At 43.0% G+C, this 10153-nt stretch overlaps 1 protein-coding gene across 1 annotated transcript in view; it reads right to left on the bottom strand.

The window, feature by feature from the left end:
* Nucleotides 1–281: 281 nt before the first annotated feature.
* LOC109306134 (interleukin-5 receptor subunit alpha-like) overlaps nucleotides 282–10153 on the bottom strand; it is a 61474-nt gene continuing 51602 nt past the window's right edge. Inside the window, exons 10-13 of the mRNA XM_019529406.1 lie at nucleotides 8329–8422; nucleotides 5002–5092; nucleotides 1628–1700; nucleotides 282–842 (exon numbers count right to left, since the gene is read on the bottom strand). Of these exons, the coding sequence (XP_019384951.1) occupies nucleotides 724–842; nucleotides 1628–1700; nucleotides 5002–5092; nucleotides 8329–8422 (377 nt within the window). The 3' untranslated portion in view covers nucleotides 282–723. The remainder of the gene's footprint in view (nucleotides 843–1627; nucleotides 1701–5001; nucleotides 5093–8328; nucleotides 8423–10153) is intronic.

The following is a 10153-nucleotide window of genomic DNA, read 5'->3' as shown; positions in this document are numbered from 1 at the left end:
TGATTTGGACCTCCAAACACCATCTCCTGGGTGCATCTATATGTGCAAGTAATTTGACTGAAGAAACTCTAGAACAGTTTGTGCCAGAGTTTATTGCTCCCAGGCACCGCGTTGACATGTGTGCCTGGGATTGCAGCACGCTGAGCCAGGTCACAGCAGTCCTGGCTGACAGGGGGCCCAGGGAGTCAGCCTGCCAGTCTGCTCTGACCTGGTTCAACATGCTGCGGAAGGGCTAGCTGGCCCATGAGGGTACTTCAGTGTGGGGCTAGTCAACAGGCAGTCCCTGCACTGAAGCACCCTCATGCCCCAGCCAGCCCCATCAGCACCTACATGTGCACTGCAGAGCACTAAATAATACCCCGTAGGATAGGTCTTGTGTTTACAAGTATTATCCTACAGTGGCATTTATGAGCCTACTGTGGCCTAATAGGGTCACACCTGTAGATGGTGAGACTTTACTGAAGAGACCTAATCTCAAAATCAGCAGTAGTAAAATAAAAATTGAAGCTGTCTCTGGCATCTGTGCTTTCTGGACCTCTTAGGAATTATATAATATGAGTAGTGGAAACTTTTGAGAACTATCAAATTGCTGGATGCAGACCACTCTGTACAGCCCTGATCAGGTTCTTCCAGAGTATCTGATGAGATGATTGTCTAAACTTGAAAAGATAGCTGCTGCTGGGCAGAAAAGAGGATTGCTCTCCCTCAGTATCCTCAGTCTAGTCAAGAATCCAGATTCACCAAATTATCCTTGTTACGAATGCTCTTGTGACAGTTGTCCTCCCAAGTAGCCAACATAATTTTTAAGGGTATCTCCATTTCATTTGGGTTGAAATATTTTTCTTTTGGGGAAAAAAATCATGTTACATTAATCATATTAATCATATAATACTTGTATATTACATTTCATAATGCAGTGATGTTGCAAATGAGATCAAAATCTGAATGCTGTTACAGATGTACAAGTCACGTTAGACATGTAAGACTAGTAATGACTGCATATTTCTTCTGACCAGACCATACTCTTAGCTTCTCAGTCCACTTCTGGCCCTTGCTTACTCAAATTTGTTTATTCTCTGAATCCTAGTGTGCTGTTTGGCATGAGTGACTGGTGCCTCCTGGATCTGGAGGGGGGGCACCCGCAGAAGCCACCGATGGTAGTGGCCCTGTCAAGGTAGGCACCAACCCTGCCAACAGCGTTGATGTTAGCCATTGGGGGGGCATGTACACCCTCATGTCAGCCCTCGGGGGGGCATGTGCAACCCCGTGCACCCCCTACCAGTTGCCTATACTGTTTGGTTTGCTCTTGAGGCAATGCAACTATGTGTTCAGAGCTTCTATCTAAGCCAGACTTCACCCCATAACAATGAATATTATATTATGTCATGTTTTTTGTTCTTTAGTGGATAAAATAAATTACCCCAGATGGATCTGTAAAAGTTTCTTTGACACTGATAGCAGCATTACTGTATCTACTCCTATTTCATTACAGTGGTACTATTTCATATACAGGGTCTACCAAGTACACGTTATTCAATCTTACTTTTCTTTCAGCATCATCAACATTTACCAATATTATCTGTTGTCACCACCAAGTTAGTAAACGCATGTATATTCAAAGGCTTACCTGTCAGAGGTACAACACAGACCTCTCTAATGACCTGCATGTCAGGAATTTTGGAAACAGGGTCATCCTCTTTCTGTGTTAATGATATTAATAGATAGCAACTGTTTGGTTTAATCCACGGTTTACATAATGAATAAACAAGTTTGCAGAACTAGAAGAGTATGGGCCTTCCAAAAAGACTCCATTCTGGGTTTAAGTACAGCATGACTTTCTCTTTACAATCTGTGGGCGCTTGTACACGACAAAAATTGCCTGTTTTTGTGGTTTAATTGTCATGCTTTACATGTTCCGTTTTTTTGCAATTTAAATAAGTTTGTTGTGTTGCAAACTAAACACATTCCCTTGTAGTTTAGTTTGCAATGTAGCTACTTGTAATTCTGCAGCCTTTAATCTGAGAGCTAACCCCACAGCTGTGGGAGACGTGGACTGAAGGCAGAAGCGGCAAGGGGTCCGATCCATTTTTTTATTTACTTTTTGCAGAGCCTGCCCCCTTTCCTATGGCTAGGGGGTGAGCTGATGGTGAGCTGAGTGGCCTCTGAGCTGCAGAGGGCCCTGGTCCTTCCCTCTGTGGCAGTGGTGCCTCCCAGGGATGCCCAGGAGGGCTGCTAGCAGGCCAGGGGCTGCCCCAGCTCAGAGGTACCTGATCCAATGCTTCCCTGAGCCTGCCCAGGCTTCCAAAACATTGTGCACTGTCCCTGCTGCCTTCTCCAGATGCTAGCACTCCCAGCTACCCTCTTTCCACTCTCCTACACTGCCCCACAGCCCATTCCCATGTGGTCCTAGATGGCAGAAAGGCAGCGGGGACAGTGAGCAGGGTGTTGCTCCCCAGGCAGGCTTGGGGAAGGGTTGGATCCAGCGAGAGCTGCTTCCAAGCTGGGGCAGCATCTGGCCTGCTAGCAGCTCACCCAGCTGGCCTCACGGGCCAGCCCCATGGAGGTAAGGAAGAGGGCCTTCTGCAGCTCAGGGACTGCTCAGATCACTGGCAGCTCATGAAGGCAGGCTTGGCCTGATCCTTTTTTTTCACAGAGCCTGCCTGAGGCTGGGGAGTGAGCTGCCAGTGGGCCCTGAGCTGTGGGGGGCTCTGGTCATTCCCTCCATGGCAGTGGGACTCACCAGGGCCACCCAGGCAGGCTGCTAATGGACTGGATGCTGCCCCCCGCTCAGAGACACCACCCACCACATCCAACTCTTCCCCAGACCTGCCTGGGAAGCAGCACACTATGCACTGTCTCTGCCACCCTCCCGCCACCTGGGACCACCCGAGAATGGGCTGGCTTGCCCCCGGAGCAGCATGGAAAGGCAGCAGGAGAGTAGATGGGTGTGCTAGTGGCTGGAGAAGGCAGTGGGGACAGCGCACAATGCTCTGGAAGCCCAGGTGAGCTCAGGGAAGCATTGGATCAGGTTCCTCCACACTGGGGCAGCCCATTAAGAGCCTGCCTGGGCAGTCCTGAGGGGCACTGCTGCTTCAGAGGGAAGAAACAGGGCCCCTGCAGCTCAGGGACTTACTTGGACCACCAGCACCTTAGCCCCTGGCCAAAGAATCTGAAAACCATGGGACAGGCCATGGGAGAGGTGGGCAGCCTCCATGAAAAACAAAGAAAAGGATCGGGCCCCTCACTGTAATAATGATGGAAGCCCCTAAATTGAAATGGTGGGGTTTTAATCATCTCAATTAGAAACCCATGGTTTCATTTTAGGGGACTAAACTCTGTCACAATGAACTATGTCACAGTAATAATCAGTTTAATTAGGGAAAACAGGAGGCCAGGGACTAATAAAAATGAAACAAATTGTCTTAGTCCAGAAAATGTTTTGGAATCATTATGTGTGGTGCACGTATGTGTGAGTGTGAACTAAAGAACAAAATAGCACCAGAAATATCAACAATTCCATTCTAAAGGTATAGTTTTTTTATTTGTCCTTGCCTTTTCTAACGTAAGTGTATAGCATAAACATCAGTATATATTGTAATATGTCTATGTTACAGAAGACAGGGCCAGGGAAATACATGCATATTGAAGAGGCAGGGTTTTTTTGACTCTGCCTTCTGTAACGTGTGTGTGTGTGTGTGTGTGTGTGTGTGTGTGTGTGTGTGTACACTCCAGAGGCAATACACATGCACACGCACGCGTGTATATGTGTGCACAGGTGTATGTATGTATGTATGAAAGCTTGCTAAGAATTTTTTTTCCAACTATTTAGTTGGTCTAATATAACATATCAGATTTGCCCAAAGAACCTTGTCTGTCTCTGTATGTATGTCTGCATTTATATATGTATTGCTTCTGGACTACACACACACACACACACACACACACACACACACACACGTGTGTGTGTGTATTGGAATATAAAAAATTATTTAATTTCAGAATGAAACACTGATCCAAAATGTGTCTTTTTTGATCTCCCAAGTATGTGCTGTTTCATCTACCCCCTTGGAGAAAAGTGTGCTCCACGGATCCATAAATTGTTTTGTTTTTGGAATATATACATATATGTATGTGTGAGCACAGTCTAGAGGCAATATGTAAATACATGCATGCATGCATACATACATACATAGTGTGTGTGTGTGTGTGTGTGTGTGTGTGTGTGTGTGTGTGTGTAGGAATATATATATTCCTATACATTCATGTGTGTGTGTGGTCCAGAGGCAATACATACACGCATATATACATATAGTATGTGTATATATATGTATATATTACAAAACAAAACTGTTTATGGGTTCATGGACCACAGTTTTCTCCAAGGGGGTAGATGAAACAGCATACACATAGGAGACGAAAAAAGACACATACATGTGCTAAGAGAACATACACAGTTGACTTAAACTATTGGAAAGTATTCAGATACTTTGATGGTAGGCATGGTATAAGAACTTGAACAGAACAGAACAGAATGTATGTGATTCCTAAGAGATGGTTTAGAACAAGAGCTACCACTATACAGGGATAAAGAACTCTTCATACTAGCATCATTTTTCAAGAGTGCTTGAGGGGAGTGAGGGCACATACATATATCATATAACCCCCACCACCACCACCATCCCCCCCCCCAGAAGGGTTTGAGCATTATGGCCCCCTGAAGAACAAAACATTTGTGGATTTCCTCTAAAACAATGTATTCTGCACTGGGACCACTGTGGCACAATGTAATCCACCTTTTTTTCTCTGACTGTTTACGCAAAATGAATAAAAAACATGGAATATCTTATCCATGTGGCTACTTCACTTAGTCACTGAAATATCCAAAAACAGTCCTTCACTGTATTTGTCCAGGTGACTAAATGCCCTTAGCTGTATGATACTGATCCCAGAGAACAATATGCACATCACCATATTGAGGGAAAGGATTGGTGTGTTCTGTACCTGCCAGTGAGCTTCATCAGAGTCTAGCCATGTTTTGATTTTGACTGGAGGGCTTGGGATAGCCATGAAGAGAGCACTGAAGCATATACGCCTACAAAAGTGTGATACAGACACAGGATTGTTATTGTTGTAAAATTCCTGCAAGCACAGATTGTTTAAGAGCAAACTGGTTGGAAGACTATGTACAAGATAGTGGGCAACATTTTAACTAAACGAACTATGTAAACCAATAGAGAAAGCATCAGTCTAAAGGTAGCATTTACTACTGGTCTGAGTATAGGGCAGAGTGTTAGGAGTTCATGGGTTTGAATCATGACTCTGCCCCATGGTTTTGGACAAGTACTGGAAGGCTTGCTTCTACAAGACATCCTATACCTCTTCCAGGTACTGAACACTGTTATCTGACAAAAGTAGGAAGAATCACTTTCTCCAAAGGCTGAACAAATGACTTTATCACTAATAGGAAAATAACATCATTTCTAAAGTGACTCTGCCTGTCTCTCAGGCAGTGCTTCCAGCTACTGTAAGCAGAAATTATCTAAAGCTTGAAAAGTTGTTAGATGTCCCTAGGTAGACCTTAAACCTTCAAATATTATGAAAACTATCACTGGATAATTTACCAAATATTACATATAATAAACTAATACTTACATTTTGATAAAATCTTGTTAGTAGGAAGTTAGGAACCCCCCCAAAATTGTCTAGTGATAAAATTGTTACTTTGGCAACATTGCTCTTTGCTTCTTTATAGAGATTCTGCCTACCACTTTCTCAGTTATCCTTCAACCCAGATTTCTGCTACTGGTGTAAAGGAACGATATACATAAGCTCACATTTTCAGTTCCAAGTAAAGTTCTGGGCATACAGCAGTAGCCTGGGCTTCCAGGTGAAAAAAAGGTACCTACTGCTGTTACACATCACCTATAACATGAGTGTAAGAAAACTAATGTTGGCAAAAAGACTTGGGAGCAGGTAGAAAACTCTAAGGCAACTTTTAACTTTTTTTTTTAAAACAGCTACATTTGAACAGTCCTCTTAACCTATGACTTTCTGTCTAAAGCTGCAAAAATGGTAAAACTTTCCAACATGACAAGAAGCATGTGGGGATGGTGTCTGCACAGTACCTTCAAATTTTCAATGTCTTACCTGTTCAAATTTGGCTTTTGGGTTATTTGGGGTTTCCCAGTGAAACGCTATGCCATTGAACTGCTCTCTTAAGACCACTCGGTAGAGTCTCTGTATATCATATAGCATTTCTCTGTTCTTTATCCAGAATGTTAATTTATCTGTAGATGCAATTGACTTTCATTTCAATGTCTAATTCATCTTTGGGGAAACCTTTCTTTCTGCAGTTTTACTCTGCCTCATAGCTATGGTTTCCTGATTCTTTATTACGAAAAGAAGATGGAATACGTGGCATTTGTTTTCATCTTAACCTGCAATCATATGCAATATTTTTTTAAATGGCAGCTGCCCATAAACAGTTGAATGATAAAAATAACCAAATACAAAAGTTTAGAGCAGGGAGTTCTCCAGGTAAAACACTGGACCATTAAAATACCAAAGTGTTTTGAGTTACAGGTCTACCCTGAGCATAATGTCTTCCAGTTCAGTAAAACCTTTTTCTCCTTTCATGTGAATGGAAAAACTGTGTAGCAAAGCAGAAGGGAAGCAATGTATAATGGTATAATCATGTTGTAATCAATGGCAGGTGTTAAGTCTCCATGTCAGTACAGCCCAGCTAATTCTATAATCCCATTACTTTTGTAAAACATTTATTTTAATGTAAGCTCACCAACATATTAAAACAAGCTCAGAGCACCCAGGAATTATACAATTAAAACAATCACTATAGCTCAGGGAACTCATTCTGAACACAGTAATGAATGCAGAAATAAAAAAAACCACAGGACAAAACCACCCTGGTAATAGAAAGCCAATAGTCTGAGGGGTGTTTGAGAGCTAATAGAGGTTGAATTAAAGGTAAAAGGTAGGCAGGGAGATGAAGAAAACAGACAGAGTTCTTTGGGGAGGCTAGGACAGAGCAGCAACAGCATTTGGAGGCAAATTACCAATCAGTGGGAGTATCCCCATAAGTGTGCACGTCTGGTTTTTGGCACCACAAACCCATCTGCAGCACTGCAAACTGCATGCACCACATGTGCATGCATTCGCTGAACTGCTAATTTGTAGTGTGGCATTTTTTTTTTTTTGACACTGGAAGGTCTCTTGGTAAAAAAAAAAAAAATTGCCAAAAAAAGCAGCATGGCACAGACTGCTGCAGCATGCACCACCTGAAACCAGAGTCTGGCCAGTTGGTGGCCAGGCGTCTCATGTGGGATCCTTACAAGGCCCCCAGAAACCCAGGTAAGCCTTCTAGAGCCAGCTCGGGTGCTGGCACCAGTTTCTCCTACCCTGCATGGGGCAATTTGCTGCATGCCAGAGCACGTGTAGAGGAGTGTGCCCAGGGACAACTAGCATCTACATGTTCACCTGGGACTGCAGCACATTGAGCCAAGGAAGAACAGCCCTGGGCTGGCAGGAGGTCCAGGGGGTCAGCCTGCCAGTCTGGAAGTTGCTCTGCCCCAGCTCACCTTGCTTAGTGGGGCTGGGTGAGGCATGATGGTGCTATAGTGAGGGGCTAGCCACACCCCTGTGCCCCAGTCAGCCCCAGTCACCATCTACATGTGAGTTTCAGTGCATGTAACTACTTTGCTGTATAATAGTACATGTCCCAGACAGTATTATTCTACAGCAGATTTAATTAATTAACTGCACCCTAATGTGGGTGCACATGTAGATGGTGACACTCTACTGTGGAGCTAGTCAGCTATTGGTATTTGCTATTAAGGTGATGCAATAAACTCCAGAGCAGCTGGAGTTAACTGCTCTGGGGCCCATCATCTACATGTGCACCCAGGACTGCAGCAATTATAACCACAAAAACAGCAGCCCCAGGCTGGCAGGGGGGCCCGGGGGTTCAACCCTGGTCTACGGGTGCTGGCATCAGGCAGTGGAGGGGCAAGCAACAGCCAGAGGTCTGGCCCCTGGCAGACCATAATACCAGCACACATGTGGATGGTAATGGTTTACTGTGGAGCTAGTTAGTCAACTCTGAAGTAAAACACAGGTATAGATCACCCAGTGTTTAGAATATCTACATAGCAACTATAGTCCTATATTTCCAGCTAGGTTTTAAGTATAATTCAACCACCAGTGAAATAGAAGAGCTGCTTTTGATTGATTCTTTATATATTACACTGTCTGGTGACGCGGAGAAAGACAACACCCCCTACCCCACCTCTCACCACCAAGAATGTGCATTACCTTCTACAGATAAAAATCAGAAATATTCCAAAGGAAATCACAGAAAGAACACATGCCAAAACTGGTATGTGTAGCAAGGTGTCCATTGTATTATCTGTAAGAAAAAAAAGGGGAAAAAAAAGGAAACGTTAGTTTTAGTAGTGCAGAAAGAATATGGTATTCTGAAAAAGTTTAACTTCAGAGGGTTCATGACATAGTAAAGGACTCTTTTCTATGAATCAATTAAGCACAAATATGGTACCCTTCTTGCATTGCTACAAATACAAAGATTACATTTCTGTGAACGTGTGTGCCTCAGAACAGGGCTGTCCAATTAGCAGCCCACATGCATCTCTCAGGGAAATAATCTGCAACCCTCAGATTCCCAGTCTGGGTGACACTCTCCCTATTGCTCCCCTGCTGCTGCTGTAGAAATCTCCCGTTCTCCTGCTTTCTCCAGCCTGCCCTCGCCCCTGGGGGCAGAACAGGGCAGAGCAGCATGGCTGGTGGGACTAAGGATCCAAAGCCAAGGGGATTTGGAGAGACTTGAGGACCCCACACAGAGTAGTGCAGTATAGTGGGGAGCCATATGGCACCATATGGCATGAGGCTCAGGAGGTACTCTGCCCACACATGTGGCTGAGGGGCCTGTGACCTCTGGCCACTTAGACGTTGGACAGCCCTGTCTCAGAGGATTAGCTGTGGACTTTGAATCAGAAAACCTTGAGTGTATTCCCATCTTAGCCAGTTACTTACAAGTCAGTTCAGCATTCCATGCCTTTTTTCTACACAAAACAGTTTTGTGCAGAAAGTTTCTACACTGAAAATTAGTTTAGCTGAAACTGAAAGTTGTCATGGGCAAAGGTCAGTTCCTATTAAATGAATTCACTTTTCATTTAATTGGAAATCTAAAACTTTTAAGTATTTCAAATACTTTAATACAAAGATTTCTATTTTATTTTGACATATCCTTTCATTTTGTTTTATTTTTAACTTAATTTAAGTTAAAATGCCCATTGGAAATATGTATATATACATACATGTATACATTGGTATAATAGTTATGCATATTTATATAATAAGTATATATATTTATATAATTCTTTTACATATATACTTCTATACATTACTTAAATATAATACACTTACTACATTTGGTCCTCCTTAGAAGCAGAGGCAAAAATCGGATTGAAAAAGAATTTCAAGGAAAACGGACCATAACCTTTCTACAGGCATCAAGAGGAGGATGTGGTAGGAAGAGTATATGACCCTCAATTTACATTGCTATTCTAAGAGCTACTACACTGAACTTCTCTAGGATCAGGGAGAAGGGAAAGTGTTTGGGTATTATTAGAAAACTTGGGTGTACAGTATACACATGTGAAGTGTAATCTACACCTGGTATAAATCAGGAAAGCTTCACTGAATGCATGTGACTTTTGAGAGCTGGCCCACTATATAGGAACTTTTCTGACATACAGGAAACTGGGTGTGATTGTTAAGCCATCATTTTCTCCTAAGCAGCAGCTGTAGAGGAAGTTGGGAAAGCAGGAGCATTTACAAGCACTTAAACTATAATAGCAGAGTTTGTTGAGCTAGAGTCTTGTGATGTGCTGACAGCCCCTAAATAGTTCCACTTCCTTTTACTTGTGATAAAGGATTAGCAGCAGGTGTTACCATGTTTGTAAGTAAATATCCATGCATTCCACTTTTCCTCATTGTAAAAAGAGCTTGTAATGCTGACTGTTTTCCCATACCAATGTTACATAGACAGAGTATTCCTCATCATCATTATATTAGCAAAATAGCAGTGCCTAACCCTGTAGTTTTTGTACCTTCAGACAAA

Source organism: Crocodylus porosus, unplaced genomic scaffold (assembly GCF_001723895.1).
Source record: "Crocodylus porosus isolate Cpor-Errol unplaced genomic scaffold, CroPor_comp1, whole genome shotgun sequence".
In the NCBI taxonomy this organism is placed as follows: domain Eukaryota; kingdom Metazoa; phylum Chordata; order Crocodylia; family Crocodylidae; genus Crocodylus; species Crocodylus porosus.
The sequence above is the reverse complement of the archived record's forward strand: the minus strand, read 5'-3'. Positions and strand labels throughout refer to the sequence as shown.